This window comes from Triticum dicoccoides, chromosome 7B (assembly GCF_002162155.2).
Source record: "Triticum dicoccoides isolate Atlit2015 ecotype Zavitan chromosome 7B, WEW_v2.0, whole genome shotgun sequence".
Lineage (NCBI taxonomy): Eukaryota > Viridiplantae > Streptophyta > Magnoliopsida > Poales > Poaceae > Triticum > Triticum dicoccoides.
Window position 1 is genome coordinate 592,095,510 of NC_041393.1, and position 18,221 is coordinate 592,113,730.

Here is an 18,221-nt window from a genome sequence, read left to right on the forward strand (position 1 = left end):
CAGTGATACCTCTCCGTAACACGGAGTGACAAATCCCAGTCTCGATCCATGTCAACCCAACAGACACTTTCGGAGATACCTGTAGTGCACCTTTATAGTCACCCAGTTACGTTGTAACGTTTGGTACACCCAAAGCACTCCTACGGTATCCGGGAGTTACACGATCTCAAGGTCTAAGGAAGAGATACTTGACATTGGAAAAGCTCTAGCAAAACGAACTACACGATCTTGTGCTATGCTTAGGAATGGGTCTTGTCCATCACATCATTCTCCCAATGATGTGATCCCGTTGTCAACGACATCTAATGTCCATAGTCAGGAAACCATGACTATCTGTTGACCAACGAGCTAGTCAACTAGAGGCTTACTAGGGACGTATTGTGTTCTATGTATTCACATGTGTATTACGATTTCCGGATAATACAATTATAGCATGAATAAAAGACAATTATCATGAACAAGGAAATATAATAATAATCCTTTTATTATTGCCTCTAGGGCATATTTCCAACAGTATCAATATGCAAAATTTGACATATCTCTGCTCTTGACACCACACTAGTATTAGGACTAAAGAATATACTTGACTTGGCCAAACTCACCATCTGTCCTGAACTCTGACAGTAGGTATCTAGTGTTTGCTGTAAGGAAGTTGCATTTAACACATCTGCTTACATGATAATTAGAGAATTATCAGCAAATAAAAGGTGTGAAACTGACGGTGCATTTCTGCACACTCTAATCCCATCCATTCCACCAACTTCTTCTTCATACCGCAACATACTAGAAAGCCCTTCTGCACAAATAAGGAACAAATATGGGAAGAGAGGGTCCCCTTGCCGAATACCCCTCGTTGGAGTAAATAGTTTTGTTTCATGGGAATTAAATCTTACCTTGTATTTTACAGAACTAACACATGCCATAATCATGTCAATCCATTGTTCATGAAACCCAAGTTTTTGCATCATGCTCCTCAAGAAAATCCACTCCACTCGGTCATATGCCTTGTGCATATCCAATTTTACTACACAAAGACCCGTTTGTCCTACTCTTTTGTTCTTGATCTTATGGACACATCCATAAGCAATGAGTGCATTATCTGTTATCATTCTGCCCGGGACAAACGCACTTTGAGTAGGAGATATAATATCTGGCAAAATAATTTTGAGCCTCAAAGCTAGCATCTTTGAAATAATTTTATACAGAACATTGCATAAGCTGATAGGTCTATATTGAGTAATCAATTCAGGCGTGTCTACTTTAGGAATAAGAACAATGGAAGTATCGTTCCACTCAGCTGGAATCTGGCGGTTGTTTAAAGCAAACAGAACCTCTTGTGTAATAGCATCACTGAGTATATGCCAATATTTCTTAAAGAAAAGGGCATGGAGGCCATTCGGACCGGGAGCTTTTAAATCACCAATACTGAAAACAGCTTTACGTACATCCTCATGAGTATACGGTGCCATCAAAAAATCGTTCATTTGTTTAGTCATTTTATTCTGAACTTTTTGCATGATCGCAGGGTCTTCCTGCTGTACTTCCGAACTGAACAAGTTACTAAAATAATTATGAATATGTTGACTGAGAGGAGCTGTACGTTCCAACACATTACCCTCTCCATCGTTCTGTTTCTTAATATAATTTTTCTTTCTCCGTGCTGATGCATATGCCTGAAAGAAACCCGTGTTGCCTGGCTTGAATTGCTATCCACAGCCGCACCATCGGCCCCTCTAAGCTTCTTATTATTCACATTTTTCTGTGGTGTACCTATGACAATTGGGGTCTTATCATTCTCAGTTGCTTCTCCTTGAAAAAGGTTAACCTTCTCGGCCACTTTTGATGATCCTGGCTGTGCACCTTCATTAGTGCCCACAAACGAAATTATAGCTTTGTTAAACATCTCGATAGCCTTCTCTTGATCAGCCGATGTCTCATACGTGCTATCATCTGCAAATCTCTTTCCTAGAATTTTGTCCGTTGCATCAGTCATCGATCCTTACGTCCTGCTGTACTGAACTTGGATCATTCTGTCCATCTGTAACTATCTCTCCATTATTAACACCCTGTTGAAACACCTTATTATGACGCCAACTAATAGGAACCGAACCATCATTGGCTGTACCAGCATGGACGACCGGCTGCATATTTTGTCCTCTTCCCCGGCCAAAGCCTCTACCAAACCCCTTTCCACCTCCTGTTGGGTCTTCTTCTTCAGAGAATTTCTGACGGTCTCCACTTCCCCGGCCACCACAGCCACCTCCTCTGCCTCTCTTTGCAGCCATAATGAAATTTCCCCATTCAAATTTGGTCTCATCATGCTCGCCTGATCCACACTCCTCGTGCCAGTGACCCATTAATCCACAGGCATTGCAGAAAATAGGCAACTTCTCAAACTTGACTAAATATTTCTCAGTTTCACCTCCTCTTGTAATCCCCACTGCCCTTGTTAACTTCTTGGTTACATCAAGTTTCGCTCTGACCCGAATAAATTCACCTATAAAGCCATTAGGCAGGGTGACCTGCACCTCCTGTACTACACCAATGCGTGAAGCCAAATTCTCTAACGCCTTTGTACTCTTCAAAACCCCATCAGGCAGCTTATGTATCTGACACCAAGTATCTAACCTGTCCAGTTTACGTTATTGTAGCATTTTCGATCCATCCATGCTCAGCTATGACTATGCCTGGCCATCCCTCTCGCGGGGCCTAACCAAGCCCGAAGCAAAACACTTAGGCCCGGGCCCGGCCCGGGCCGGTCTTCAGGCCTAAAAATCAGCCCCAAGCCCAGCCCATCACTACAAAAGCCCATCGGACCTCTTCATTAAATAGCAAATATGATGGGCCCGGCCCGCCAGGCCTTCGGATTCAAAACCTAGGCCCAAGCCCGGTCCACGGGCAAGACCAGGCCGGGTCGGGTCGGGCTGGTCAGGCCGGGTATCCCATGGCCAGGTATGCCCATGACACAAGTCCCAAATCAAAATCATCACTCGCTGGTCATTCTCCGAGTCCGACTCAACCTTTTCTCGGGCATGTACAATGGTTGATAAGATAGTTTTATCTTAAGTTTTGCATTTAATTTAGCAAAAAAGTCTACAATGAATCATTTCTTAGCCTAATCTTCAATAACTATCCTTTCCTAAAAACGTATTGAGACATATATTATGCTAAAAGATCATCTTCTGTCTTATCTTAAACAAGTTTTTTCTTATGAGGTCTCTCTCCTTCACGTCATTATTTATCCTATGTGACACTTCTAAGATAGCACTGTTATATATGCCTCGTGGAGGCTAACCGCAGCTTGCGACGAGCGCCTATTTTTCCTGTTTGGGAACTACGGCAGAGGCGATGTGAGACGGGGCCGGTGTCCGTACAAACTCCACGGTCGCAAGGTATTTGTGGAAATGCTGCAGGAGGAAATATGCTGATGCACTTAAGAGTGGACCGGAGGATGTTTGTAGAAATGCCACACCCAGCGAGGAAGTTCAGTTAGAGCCCGGCGATGACTATTCCGTTCTTTATCGGTTGGTTGGTTAGTCATCTGGTGATCACAGTGCACTGACAAGACAGTATTCTCATTCGGAAAAAAAAAACATTCGCAAGAAAAAAAGGACAAGACAGTATTCTGATGAAGGAACATCGAGTCTGTGAGCTGTATCAACGGAATACTCTCTGCATCACAGGTGTATGAGGAAATGTTTGCAGGACGAGATCTGGGGTTCTGAAGGTTCTGGGACTCTGTCTGGTGCAGTACATACTATCTTGCAGTTTCTCCTCATCTGTTCGATGCCACATTGCGAAAACCTTTATGACCCATTCTACCGAGAGCTATCTCACAACTATTGAAAAGTGGAGCCAAAAGCAAAGATATGGGCCCATCACGGGAACTTTCCTGGCAAACTCCCGCTGCCATATTCGCAATGAAAGTGAAAGGTCAGCAGAAACTTCCTGGAAGTTTCGAGATTGTGTCTCTTTTTGTTCTCAAGTGGTCACCCTTTTCTGTGAATCAACGCTTCCATGTGGCCGTCACATCATGGGAAGTTTCTTGGGGAGACTCACCCAGATGTTAACACTTGAGTTTGAAAATTTTCTCATCTACAGGCCCCGCAGGAAGCCCCTTAGGAATCATATATAAGCTAGTGATATACTAGCTGTTGTGTTTTCCCACAAAATCTTTCTCAGACTTGCAGCCTCTCACAAGTTAAAGTACATGTTCTGGCTAGCTATTGAGTCCTTATTTTCTGGAGGTGTTCTTCGCAGTTCTTAGAGGAGATGGCAACATGGAATGGTGTAGGTCAAGTGGCCAGTGTTGCGCAACTAGCAGGGATAGATGCATATGGGCTGATCAAGATGATTGTGGAGGCAGTGCAGACCGTTAGGAGGAACAAGGAGACCTGCCAAAAGCTCGCGCGACGCGTCAAGATGATAGGTGACCTTCTGCAGGAGCTTCATGAGGCACAACTGATGCAACACCGAGATACGAGGAACCCAGTGGATCAGCTGGAGGAGACACTTCGGCGAGCTTTTATGCTTATCACAACCTGCCAGGACAGCAGCTTCATGTATCACTGCTTCACCGGAGGTAATCAGGCTTGCCAGTTACGTGAGGTGGAGAATGATATCGCCTTCTACCTCCAGATTTTCCCCCTTGTGAGCCATGTTGATACTTCCCGTACCTTGGTGCTGCATTTGAGCAGAGGTCAACCTTCACCTACAGAGGTAATAGCTACACGCAGATAGTCCTAGACTACTGAATTTAATTATATTTATAAAGTGGACTCTTACTCATAAATCATCTATCACTTCTTTAAATATTATCTGCCAGAGAGAGGGAAACAGCTGGTTCCAAGAGGTCGGAGTAAAATTGTTTTGGTACTACTAGTTCTAGATGGATGACCATTAATTTAAGAATTACAGTTGTAATCATTAGTGAGAAACGGGTCTAATAGAATATTATGTTATCTGATACTATTGGTACTGCTATCATGACCATGGTAATGCAACCGCAAAAGATATCATAAAATCTATTCTGTTACTACTCACTGTTATAACAGTTTTCTTAGCAAAAGAGTATCCAGTACAGAGTAAACACAAGTTTCAGGTAGTGGTTCATTCTCACTGTGATAGCATGTTTCTTTAAACGGTGAAACTGCAACTCTAGTGCTGCAGATGCACTAATGTTCATGTGATCTTATTTTCGTTCATCTGTGTTCTCTCCTAGGAATATGCAGAGGAGGCGCAGATACTAAAAGATGATTCAGGCCATGCAACTTCACCTAGGTACAGTATGAATCGAAATTTACTACTCCCTCCGTTCCTAAATATTTGTCTTTCTAGAGATTTCAACAAGTGACTACATACGGAGCAAAATGAGTGAATCTACACTCTAAAATATATCTATATACATCCGTATGTGGTAGTCCATTTGAAATCCTAAAAAGACAAATATTTAGGAACGGAGGGAGTATATTTCTTACTCCCTCCGTCCCATAATATAAGACATTTTTTGACACTACACTAGAGTCAAAAAACGTCTTACATTATGGGACGGAGGGAGTAGATATCATGGCATAAACAGTCACCCATGTGCCCATATGTATGTACTGAAATCTCAGTAAACAGCTATCAAGATAAATCCAACCAATTCATTGCGATGCACATCGTGCATGTGCTTGCTGAAGTCAAAATGTTACAGAACTGGTTTATTCTTCATCATTCACTCAAAGTACAAACATGTTTTTAACAAATAAGTATTTAGCTGCTTAATGTACATCTTCTCGAAATTATTAACTGAACCGATACTAATATTTGGTCAAATAGAAGTATGGCCAGCTGGTAATTATTTTGATTTTTCTGTAAGACCTTCCCACAAAATGCATACTTCAGTACTGTAAATTTCAGATGCAGGTGCAACTGATCCAAACCAGTAAAGTAGTTTATCCTGTCTTTCTCCTGTAGAATATCATATAAGTCTTATTAATTGGAATCTTCCTATTTTATTAATCGCCTAAACACATGAATGTTTATACCCAGAAGATTACATTTTATTTCTTGGTGCACCGGGTTACGATTTTCAGGATTGAAGCCACAGCTGAGACAGTTGAATCAAGACTTCAGGGAGTAAACAGGAATTTGCCAGGTAATAAAGAATAATTTACAAGTAATTCCATTAATTAGTTACATGATTTAGGCCTTCTCCAAACAAACGTCCTATATTACACCACATAACTCTGCTTTTTCGGTTTGCTGTCATAATTTGCTTTGTTTTTGAGAAAATGAGAAGTGTAGGGGAGGGCCTACTCAAAATAATCTTGTTTTGGTAATGTAGGTAATAATTGGAAACACATGCTTTTATTAAGTGTTATTATTGTAAATGAAGTTTGTACTTGTTCATGTCTATTCCCTCTACTCCACTCTAAACAAAGCATAGCTCATGCTAACTTAAGTATCAGCTCGTCTCTTTTTAAACACCAAGCAATATGGAAAGTTTGACCTTTTCTTACATTATGCTTCTACATCTCCCTGTAGGTCATAGGAAAGTGTATACAAGGAAAAGTAGTCTCGCCATTTGTACTTGTAAGGAGAATTTAAACTAGATGCATCAATTAAGGAGATTGTAAGATCCAAGAGAATAGTAGAGGGGAATGACCCTGATTTAATGTGTCTGTGTCAGTCTTGGGTAACTAAATCTCTTGACATGCCTTTGCAGAAGACCGATTAGTTTTTAATTTCGTTTGAAAGTTTATGGGCTTTGATAGGAATCAGTACTTCCCTACAAACTGGCAGGAACCGTTGCAAAACTGATAATGACAACCTTCCGATTCGTGAACCGCAATAGTTTCCTGAAAATTGTAGGTGCGCTTTATTATGTATCTTCACCTGGACCCCATGCCAAGTGTATTCTTCTTGCAGTGAGCCATTGACTGTAACTCTTTTGTGCCATCCGTAAAATACAGATGCAGCTATTTTATCTTCAGGAAAATATTACTTCTTTATTGATGATAGCCATACCTTATTTACAAACTAGTAATACGCATGTATTTTCTTTTAAATACTTTCTAATATGTACCGTAATTCATAATTAATGACAGGAAGCAATATTTTTTATGGATCACAAAAAAGCAAGGTTAAACGGCTTGCTGTGGGCAAGGACATACTTGTAAAACTATTCTGTGCTGCAAGACGTTCAAGATTATTGCTGTTCAATCTTTCTCAGGTCGAAAAGTATACAGAAAATTTCAAATGGGATAATGTGGTTGGATGTGGTGCTTTTGGCTATGTTTACAAGGTATTTATGAAATAGCCTTAATTATTCTACAGTTATTTCTTTTGTAACTAGTTCAAGTATAATACACATATTATTAAGCTACTATCCTCAACTAAATGATGCAAGGAAATAATATAAATCTGAACGTGCCTTTCGTTCCACAGTGAAGTTATTTTTATCGCAAGCCTAAATCTGTATAAATTATATTCGATCATGTACTAAGATTAGGTTCAGTTTTGGTTTCCTATGTAGATTTGTAACAGATTATGTACTAAGACTATATTCAGTTTTTGTTTCTTATTCTGCAAGTATATGAGTCTTGATATCCCTTAAAAATGGGTCTTCAGATCTGCTATGCTTAGTGAAAAGAGGGCTTAGACACACTTATCTTTCTGTGTCCACAACAAAAAAGTTGATGTCTGTGCTTTGAACTTGATATTGAGGTTTCAGGGAAATCTACCTAGCGGGATTGAGATTGCGGTCAAAAGATTTGCAACATCATCAACTCAAGGTTCAGCAGAATTCTCTGCTGAGATTGAAACAATTGCAAATCTTCAACATAGAAATGTAATAAGGCTACTTGGGTTTTGCATTCAAAGAGAAAAGGACTTTCTGGGATTTCAGATTCAGCAGGAAGAGATGATTTTAGTTTACGAATACATGCCAAACAAGAGCTTGGCCTCTTTTCTCTACAGCTGTATTCACTTAGACTTCAATTTTAAATCTTCTGTTGAGCTCTGAAAGAAAATTTTCGTTACCATTATGAAAGTGGCATTCTGTTTGATCATTTTGTTTCAGATACAAAGACGGGAGAATCACTTAATTGGTCTAAGCTCCTCGATATAATTGAAGGGATAGCTCAGGGTCTTGTTTACCTGCATGACCTATCGTCTCACCAATGTGTTGTCCACATGGATTTGAAAGCCAATAATATATTGTTAGATTATGAAATGAACCCTAAGATTTCTGATTTTGGGATGGCTAGGATATTACCTTCTAGCGGGACTGAAGAGACTTTGGACACTGTTAAAGGCACAACGTAAGAGTTAACCAAAAAAATCAGCCTTCTATGATATGAAGCTCCTTTATTCCCTTTATTTGTCTGTGCTAATATGTCAATTCCGTATTAATCTTACAGTGGTTATATGGATCCAGAATATATCAGGTCTGGGAAATTCTCAGCAAAGTCTGATGTGTATAGCTTTGGCATCATGATTCTTGAGATCGTAAGTCGAAAGAAATGTCTTTCTTTATTATCCAATGGAGATATGATGGATCTACCGACGCGTGTGAGTACAAACCTTTTACCCTTTGCTAAAATTGTCAAAATGATTTCTCATCTTACGTTTGTACTTTGTAGTAAAAGCATTCTTGTTGCTGGTTAGAATTTTATGATGAATCTCTCTTTTTTAGGGGGTGGATTTTGGGAACCATGTCACTAAAATTGGCAAAGAAAGAAAGATTTAGAGCAAGGTGTAAAATGAATGAATGTGTAGAGATTCATGTGCAAATCGGTTAAATCATATTAATTCCACTACATTAGTTCATTGCGAGAAATTTATTTATGCACCATCTGCCATCCTTATATTGGATTGGGAAAGTTGTATATGAGCTCCGATGCCGCTACACCCTCATGTCGGATTCTACTTTCCGCATGAATGATGATGAGAGTTCTTTCAGGCCTGGGAGCTATGGAAAGCAGGAAAGCCCCACGAGCTTGCTGATGTATCATCACCAAGTAATGACCAACAAACGGCTCAGATCATCAGATGCATTCATGTGGCACTGCTGTGTATTCAAGATTGTCCGATGCACCGGCCTACCATGTTGGATGTGCTTCTGATGCTACGCAGCGAGAGCTTCGCCAGCTTACCTACACCTAGCGTGCCAGTCAACCACACAGATGAGCATCAAGCTGAAGCCCTGACGCTCGAGGGTTTCTGGGAGGTGAACGTACCATTACAACCTGTTGAGGAGATGGTCACTTCGTAGTGCAGAGAATTGCTGATAATCTCCGCACGCATTTGCAGGAGAAAACGTAAAGTTTAACCCGTGTTGTAGATGAGTAGACAGAGAAAGGAAAAGTTCGCTTTCTTCAAGCCAGGAATGGTGCTTTTATGGTACTACTCCACTAGTAAAGCAAATAAACTGAAAGTCGAAGTTGCTAAGACTCCATTATGCCGATCTACATTTATCATTTTAAAATTACTCCTTCCTTCACAAATATAAGATGTATGTTAGTATTACAATTTCTTAACATAAACAGGAAAGTAAACAAGTAATTGCTGGTCACAATCAACTAAAAAGCCACTCCTTCCTTCACAAAATATATATAGACACGTTTTAGTGTCTTTGTTCACTCTCATCCATTGGTGGCCTTAATTTATATGGGCAGAGGGAGTAACACAAAAAATGGATACAACCACCTCATATGATCACTTCTTAACTTGCCAGTGGGCACGCTTAAGTTTCTCCCCATCCATACTTTTTGTACTAGTCAGCGCGTCCACCTCCTCCATCAAAGACTTTGGCTGATGCACCCATAAAATTTTCACTTGATGATAAATAACCCCTACGGCTATTTTTATTTTTTTTTTGAAAAGGGGGGATCCCCGGCCTCTGCATCAGCACGATGCATACGGCCATCTTATTAAAAATAAAACATCCACAAGGTCTCGAAGTCTCAGTAGTAGCAAACTAAAAAAAACAAACGACAAGGCTCACACAGAGCCCAAAGGCTAGATACATAAGCTAGCCCAACAAAGGATAAACCACAACCGGTTGGCTGAACAAAAGACAGGTAAACTAATTGCCTATCCTATTACATGACCGCCATCCAAACCGGCTGAAGATATCCTGTGCTACCGTCTCCCATCGGATAGCACCAGTAACCAAACGCTCCCTGGCCTCCGTCGGAGTGAGTAGCGACCAGGAACGGATAAGTGCCGTGGCTCTGAAGATAACCTGCAAAACATGAGTGTTTGTTGTTCTGTTAAAAACAAGATCATTTCTGCAATTCCAAAGCGCCCACACTAAGGCGCACACCCCCACGCGAATATGCTTAGCTAACCCGGGCTCTACCCTGTTAAGCCAAGCTCCAAACATCATGTTCACCGAAATTGGTGGAGTAATATTGAAAGCCACATGAACAGTTGTCCAAAGAATTCTAGCTAGTGGGCAATCAAAGAATAGATGCTTAATGGTTTCACCCTGATCACAGAAACTACACCTAGTAGGACCTGTCCAATTGCGCTTTGTTAAATTATCCTTTGTTAAGATAACTTGTTTATGGAGAAACCACATAAACACCTTAATCTTCAAAGGAACTTTAACATCCCACACATGCTTGGAGGTCGGGATCGAGCTGGAATTAATAACAGCAACGTACATTGATTTAACAGTGAATTCCCCGGACCTAGTGAGGTTCCAGCGCAGTTTATCAGGTTGTTGTGAAAGCTGGACCTGCATGAGTCTCCCAACTAGATGCAGCCACTGTTCCCAACGATTGCCCACTAACGATCTTCTAAAATGAATATTAAGTGGAATGGAACGAAAAACTGTTGTAACCATAGCATCGCGCCTTTGTACAACACGATACAACGCCGGATACTGGATTGCAAGGGGCGTATCACCGAGCCAACAATCCTCCCAGAATCTCGTGCTGGCACCGTTTCCAACAACATGCTTTGCCCTCTGAAAGAATGAAAGCCTAACTTTCATTAGCCCTTTCCAAAAGGGTGAATCAGTCGGTCTACCCGTGACCTGAGACAAAGTTTTGGTTTGAAGATACTTATTACGAAGGATTTGTGCCCAAGTGGCTTCAGTTCCTGAAGATAACTTCCATAACCACTTGCTAAGAAGGCATCGGTTCTTGACCTCGAGATTTTCAATCCCCATACCCCCTTGGTCTTTAGGCCTACAAATGATATCCCACTTCGCTAACCGGTATTTTCTTTTTAGCTCATCTCCCTGCCAAAAGAAACGCGATCGGTAGAAGTCCAGTCTTTTCCTTATCCCAACCGGTACTTCAAAGAAAGACAGAAGGAACATGGGCATGCTCGTCAGCACCAAATTAATAAGAATTAACCGGCCTCCATATGACATGAGCTTACCCTTCCAACAGCTTAGCTTTTTCTCAAATCGATCTTCAATACACTTCCATTCATTGTTCGTAAGCCTACGGTGATGTATAGGAATTCCTAGGTATGTGAATGGCAGCTCCCCCAAACCACACCCAAACAGTTGTTTATAGGATTCTTGTTCCTCTTTGGCTCTACCAAAGCAGAATAACTCGCTTTTATGGAAGTTAATTTTGAGCCCACTCAATTGCTCAAACAAACAAAGCAACAGCTTCATATTTCTCGCTTTTACCAAGTCATGCTCCATGAAGATAATAGTATCATCAGCGTACTGCAGGATGGAGATACCTCCATCAACTAAATGAGGCACCAAGCCTCCAACTTGGCCTGCCTCCTTGGCCCTACCTAACAGAACAGCCAACATATCCACAACTATGTTGAACAGAATAGGGGACATCGGATCTCCTTGCCGCAAGCCCTTGTGTGTCTGGAAATAATGACCAATGTCGTCATTCACTTTAATACCAACACTACCCTTCTGCGTGAACAATTCAATCTGGCCCCTCCAGCCCTCGTCGAACCCTTTCATACACAAAGCTTGTTGCAGGAAAGGCCACTTAACTTTGTCGTACGCTTTCTCAAAGTCCACTTTAAAAATGACTCCATCGAGTTTCTTTGAGTGGATTTCATGGAGCGTTTCATGCAAAACCACCACCCCTTCTAGGATGTTTCTATCTGGCATGAAAGCAGTCTGGGATTGCTGCACCACAGAATGCGCAATCTGTGTGAGTCTATTCGTCCCAACCTTGGTAAAAATTTTGAAACTAACATTCAAAAGACAAATAGGCCGGAACTGCTCAATCCTCAGAGCATCTGTCTTCTTTGGTAGCAAGGTTATGGTTCCAAAATTCAGGTGAAATAGATGAAGCCGTCCAGCAAAAAGGTCATGAAACATGGGTAAAAGATCCCCCTTGATAATATGCCAACATTTTTTATAAAACTCCGCCGGAAACCCATCCGGCCCAGGAGCCTTATTGTTCTCCATGTGGGTAATGGCATCGAAAACTTCCTTTTCCGTAAACGGTGCAATCAAGGTAGCATTATCAGAAGCAGTTAGTTGAGGCATATCCTCAGTCCTGGACTCATCGAGGGACACCGCGCTATCCTCCGGCGGTCCAAATAACTGCTTATAATAATCGGTGATGTAGATCTTCAGATTATCGTGACCCACAATTGTGCCTTCATCTTGCTCTAGCTGAAAAATTCTTTTCTTTCTATGTTTGCCATTTGCAATAAGATGAAAGAATTGAGTGTTTGCATCCCCTTGGATTACTTTGCGAACCTTTGCTCTGAGCTATTAGTGTTGTGATACCGACCTCTCTCATGCAATGGGTACACACACATGCAGAAAAATCTTCCGTGCACGATTTTATATCCAGAAAGTTGCATATAATGTAAATGCAATTAAATACCCCAACAACTTTGACCGTGCAATATATATACTACTCCATCCACGGCCGAGGAAACCATCCAGCTGCATGGTATCCTTTGCCCACACATTGACAGTACCATATAGTTTGGAGTTTCCGTACAAGAAATAAGTGGCAGTCCACTATACGATGGAAAGGATGAAAAGAAAACAGAAAAAAACATATATCATGTGTAAGAATAGTAGGCACCAGGAAAGGAACCACCACCGCTCGACCTAGCTGGCAACATTCTGCACCTTTGGGTTCTCTCATTGATTTTCTAAGTGTCAGTGTCTGGTTTGTAGCCTGTGCCTAAGCTACAAGATGGGCCAAGGGGTATCCTTGTGTGGGGCTGGTAGGAGGAGTATTTGTATCATGGTTCTAACCCAAAGGTACTCAGGTCGTAGATGAATGAACTCTCAAGCCTTCTCACCTCATGTTCTCTTGTTCCTCTTCCCCTTCTTCCCCACCCAAATTCTTCCCAATTACTCCAAACTACAAAGGTACTAGCTAATTTGTGTGATCTCGATCCATCCCACTATGAGGTCATGACAATTTGGTAATCAAAGTCAACGAAGTCCACAAAAAAAATCACCACTCCACTCCCCGCGCACCACCTGTTCGACGGAATGTCACGTGCATATGTGCTCGCTGCTCGAGGTGAGGCAAATGGGAGGCATGGCAGAGTATACAACAACGTTCTGGGAGTGCCTCCACCTCTGTTGCATCTCAACCACAACCTAAGAGCATCTCCAACAGGCGCCCCAAAACTGCCTCGCGCGTCAAAAACCAGCGTTTTTGTGCGCCTGAGACAAAAACAACGCTTCAGCAGTCGCTGTAAAGTAGAGCGTTCTCAAAAAACTTTAGCAGGCGGGTGCGCGTGGGCTGCGGGGCTGCAAATTTGGGGCGCCGGATTATGCGTGCGGGCTGCTGCAGGTGGGGTCGCCGCATTGGACACCGTGTTTTTGTGCATCTCGAACACCTCTTCGTCGCTCTCGCGCGCAAAAATGCTATTTCGATGCTGCAAAAGAATTATAGGGTGCCGATGCAAAGCGCGGTTGTTGGAGATGCTCTAGCATCAAGTGCTTCGTCCATCAGTACATCGAGGGATGCATGAAGATATCTGAGATTTCAGTCGCGATCTCCATCAAGCATCACCGGTGCTTCATCCTTTGCCTGAATAAGGACGGTGAGATCGTGCAGGAGGCGACGATGGCTGCGGAGAAACTATGGGACGACCATGGAGGTCGTCTTCTTGTGCCTACTAGGACCCTCACGGATGTCTTCCCTGAGCTCATCACCCTAGTGGAGTGTGGCCCCAGACCCTAGTGGAGTGTGGGGCATTGCCACGACATCACTGCTATCAACGTCAGAAGCCTGGTTGCTTTGACGCCTACCACGATGCTCTATAAAAGCATCTACAACCACATATGATAAATATGACCCCTCAAACGCCCGCAGACGTGCGGGGCGGTGACCGGGCAGACCTTTAATTTCACTTCTTGCATCCGGACATCTCATACTAAATTCTTATATCCATACGAAGACAAGCAAAAGAAGTAGAACCTACGCACTACGTCGATCCTAGCTACTCCTTGTCGGAGATCACGACGATCTCCGTGCCCAGCTCCTGCAGCATGGGCGGCAGCTGCAGCTCCGTTCCAGCTCATCCGGCTGTTCCGCTCCGGCTCTATCTCCACGTCGAGCTCGGTGAGAAACGCGTCGGACTCCGCCTGCTCCCGCCGGAGGAACGCCTGATTGGCCTCCACATAGGGCTCATCCTGGATGGACTCCAGAATGGCCTGCTGCTCTGCCATTTCGTCGGACTAGGCGATGGTGAACTCTGCCTCCGCCTGCTCCAAGTTGAAGGCCGACACCTGATGGTTCGGCTCCTTCAGCTCCTCTACCTCCAACGGAGCCATCACCTCCTCCTCTTCTCCCGGCTGCTCCTCCTCCTCCTCCGGCGTCGGCGAGTCCGGAGGCAGCCCGACAGTGATGCGGGCGGCGCATTCAGCTTGCCTCGCCCGGATCTCCTGCTGGATCTCGTAGCGGTGCTCTAGTGTCAGCATGACGTAGTAGGTGATCTTGCTCCGGACCATGGTGGAGTGCCGGAGCGTGGGCGAAGCGTATGCCCGTGAGCAGAGCGCCGAAGCGAGAGAGGGATGAGGTGGATGGGCTCGGACTGGCGGCGCAGAGAGGAGGGAGGAGGGTGGGTTAGGGTTGCGGGATGCCGGCTGGCTTAAATAGCCGGATTTGGTCTTGGACGCCGTGCCAGAGCGGTGCCATGCGGCGACTGACGCAACGTCCGTCGGGCCGTCGGGTTTCCGAGCGTTTCTGCGTGGGGTCCCGCCGTCAGACTGATGTGGCGGGCGTGCCTGGGCGCCCCATATCCGTCCTATATTTGGGCTAGAAATGGGGGGTGCCGGTCAGCCCTGGCGTTTGAGGGCTCGTCTGGGTTAAAAATTCGTGGCCGGGAGACCCGCCTGAACGTCCCCATATCCGTCTCATATTTGGGCTAGAAATTGGGGGTGACGGTCAGCCCGGACGTTTGAGGGCTCGTCTGGGTTAAAAGTTTGTGACCGGGCGGCCCGCCTGGGCGTAAGAGTCGGGTTTGAGAGGTCTGACAGTAGATGCTCTAAAGTGTCCAAATCGGGTCGCCGTTATTTACATCTTCGCAGAACCCATCGACTCTGTTTTGTTCGACGAGGCCTTCGTCATCGACATCAAAAGTGTGAGGGCACCAAGGCCCGCCACCTGCTCAACAGATGTCCTAACCCATGGCGAAGCCAACAATTCTGTGGCGGTGCTCCTGGTCTTGCATAGTGACCCAATACCCCAAAGCTCTTCTAGAGGCCGCACCAATGCTAGCGCGAGGTCGGTCTTCCGTCTTTGAGATGGACATCATGGTGCCGCAAGATGTTCGACCCTATGCTTCGATGATGACATGGGCGCACCCACGTTCCAGTTAGATGTGACTCCAAGCATCAAACAACAACTAGACGCTATCGCTCCAACACTCGAGCAGTTGGATAAGAAGAAAAATGAGAGAGTATGGAAGCTTGTTAGTACACACTCCCAACTTCAGGAGCCGGAGAAAGAGAAGAGCAGTGGTAGCCTAGTGATCATGTTAGAAGGGAGAGAAGGATTGGTGGAATAGTTCGTTGTATTGCTTAAGCCTCGTGGGCATATAAATAGGAGTACAATGATCAACTTGAAGTACAAGACAAGGCAGGACAAATCCTAGTCTATCTTATGTTTCCTAATTAATCTATGTACTCAACATCCCCCCGCAGTCACAACAGTAGCGACGCGGACGGTGAGACTGGAGAAGAATCCGAAGGCAAGCCAATGGACACCCCCCACAGTCGTAACGGTCGACGCATCGCGGAAGTCGTGACTGGAGTGGAAACCGACGAGGTTGCTCAAGCAAGGCGGTAGCCCTTTGTACCGTTTGTCGATATAGCCAAGAGCGTGGGTGGTGGAGCCGTGGTCGAGGTAGCCGTGCGAAGAATGTCGTGGTCGATGTCGAGTCGGGGTGGCCGGTGTCGAGAAGTCGTCGTGGAGCCGCGGGCGCAAAGAGGCGCCGAGTTAGTCGTGGGCACAGTGATGTCGAAGTAGTGGTGCGCCAGGAAGGAGATGATGTTGACGACGCGTCGCCCTGGGGTTGCCAACCCCATGAACACATCGTAGACGAAGGCACGCGTCGGTGTTGCCAGAACCAGGCATGCGTAGACGGACGAAGACAAAGTTGACGAAGCGCCGCACCAGGCTTGCCAGGCCCGGGGACACGTCGTGGACGAAGGCACGCGGCGGTGTTGCCAGCATCGGGCATGCGTAACTGGGACCTGCACGAGCTGTACGCCATGTCGAAGAAGTTTGAGAGGCCGGCAGAGAAGGACTCGACGACGGTTGTGGCGCCAATCGGCTCGGGGCCAATGTCGCCCGCGGTTGTCGGAGTAGATGAAGCGCTCGGGGTAGATGATGGCGACGCTGGCGACGGGCTGGTGCTGGACGAAGATGAAGGGGGTGGACGGGAGGCTGCGGCGGCTACAGAGGTAGCAGCGGCGGCGGCCAAAGAAGAACGGCGGCGGCGGCCTGACGGCGGCGGCGCCGGCTAGGTTAAAAGTGCGGCGGCGGTGCTCGAAGTAGGCGAAGAACCCTGACAGCATGACGAAGACCGGCGCGGACGGTGGCGTTCCCGCGCCAAAGGAGACGGCGCGGCGCATACCACGGGAGGTCGACGCGCGGTGACGGCGAAGCGGACCGCGGGCCGCAGCGCTACGGCCCAAAGGGGTGACGCAGCGGCGGCAGGCGGGTCGGGGTGACGGCGGGAAGACCTCGGGGCAGCGGCGGGGACCGCGGACCGCGACGCTACGGCCCGAAGGGGCGACACAACGGCGATTCGCGAGTCGGTGCAACCGCGGGGACGGCCTCGGGACGGCGGCGTGGACCGCGTGCCACGCTCGCTACGGCCCGACGGGGCGATGCAGCGGTGGCGCGAGGGTCGATGCAGCCACGGCACGGCCTAGAGCGGACGCCCTCGGGGCGGCGGGGGACCGCGGGCCGCGGCACTATGGCCCGAAGGGGCGACGCAGCGGTGACGCGGGTCGGTGCAGCCGGGAGAAGAACCACGGGGCGGCGGCGCTGCGGCCCGACGGGGCGACGCAGCGGTAGCCCGATACTCGATCGATGGAGAGGCGCGCTGAACTCGGGGATGATCTTCACGGGACCTGTGGAGGCGCGTGCAACCGACGGGCCAGGTCGGTCGCGCGGCGTAGACGAGGCGGATCGCGGCGGCGAGCGGGTGATCAAGCTGATCGCGCGTGAGGTCGGGGACGCCGCTCGGTGGAGGCGTGGTGGCGACGGAGTCCGAGATGAAGCCGGCGGCGGCGAGCGGCAGGGCGGCTATGATTGGCCGCCACATGGCGCGAGGCCGCCAGGTCGGGGTGATGCAGGAGTCCCGGTCAGAGCAGGGCAGTGACGGCTGACGTAGATCAATGGGCGGGACATCGTGCGAACGCCGCCGCATGACGTGAGGCCGCCGGGTCGGGGCGACCGGCGGGCCGATGCGCGGACGACGCGCGAGGCCGCCGAGTCGGGGCGACCGACGGGCAGACGCGTGGACGACGCGCGAGGCCGCCGGGTCGGTGAAGAAGCCGACCAATCTCGCCGGTGTTGGAGTAGAGGCGCACGGGGTCGACGACGGCGGTGGGCGACGCAAACCGGATCACATAAACCGGAATACCAAAAAGTAGACGCCGATCAAAGCGACCGGCGAGAGAGAGAAAACCCGGACCAAGGATCGGGAAAAAAGACTCTCTAGGGCAGCCGGCCAACACGGCCGGCGGATGAACCCTAGGTACGAGCGGCGCGGCCCCCGGCGGCGGTCATGGAGGCCGACCACCC

The 18,221-nt window shown here is 46.6% G+C and overlaps 1 protein-coding gene across 1 annotated transcript; it reads left to right on the forward strand.

The window, feature by feature from the left end:
- The first annotated feature begins 4,052 nt into the window (after positions 1–4,052).
- On the forward strand, positions 4,053–9,395 carry LOC119339900 (cysteine-rich receptor-like protein kinase 10). The gene is made up of 8 exons (XM_037611798.1): positions 4,053–4,719; positions 5,222–5,280; positions 6,078–6,139; positions 7,092–7,288; positions 7,718–7,964; positions 8,066–8,306; positions 8,406–8,556; positions 8,948–9,395. The coding sequence occupies exons 1-8, from the start codon at positions 4,273–4,275 to the stop codon at positions 9,257–9,259; spliced, it is 1,716 nt and encodes a 571-aa protein (XP_037467695.1). The 5' UTR covers positions 4,053–4,272; the 3' UTR covers positions 9,260–9,395.
- The last annotated feature ends 8,826 nt before the right edge of the window (positions 9,396–18,221 follow it).

Coding starts and splice junctions, on each gene's coding strand:
- LOC119339900 (XM_037611798.1), top strand. CDS start 4,273: ATGGCAACATGGAATGGTGTAGGTCAAGTGGCCAGTGTTGCGCAACTA. Junction 5,281..6,077: donor GGCCATGCAACTTCACCTAG/GTACAGTATGAA, acceptor TACGATTTTCAG/GATTGAAGCCACAGCTGAGA. Junction 6,140..7,091: donor AGTAAACAGGAATTTGCCAG/GTAATAAAGAAT, acceptor AATTAATGACAG/GAAGCAATATTTTTTATGGA.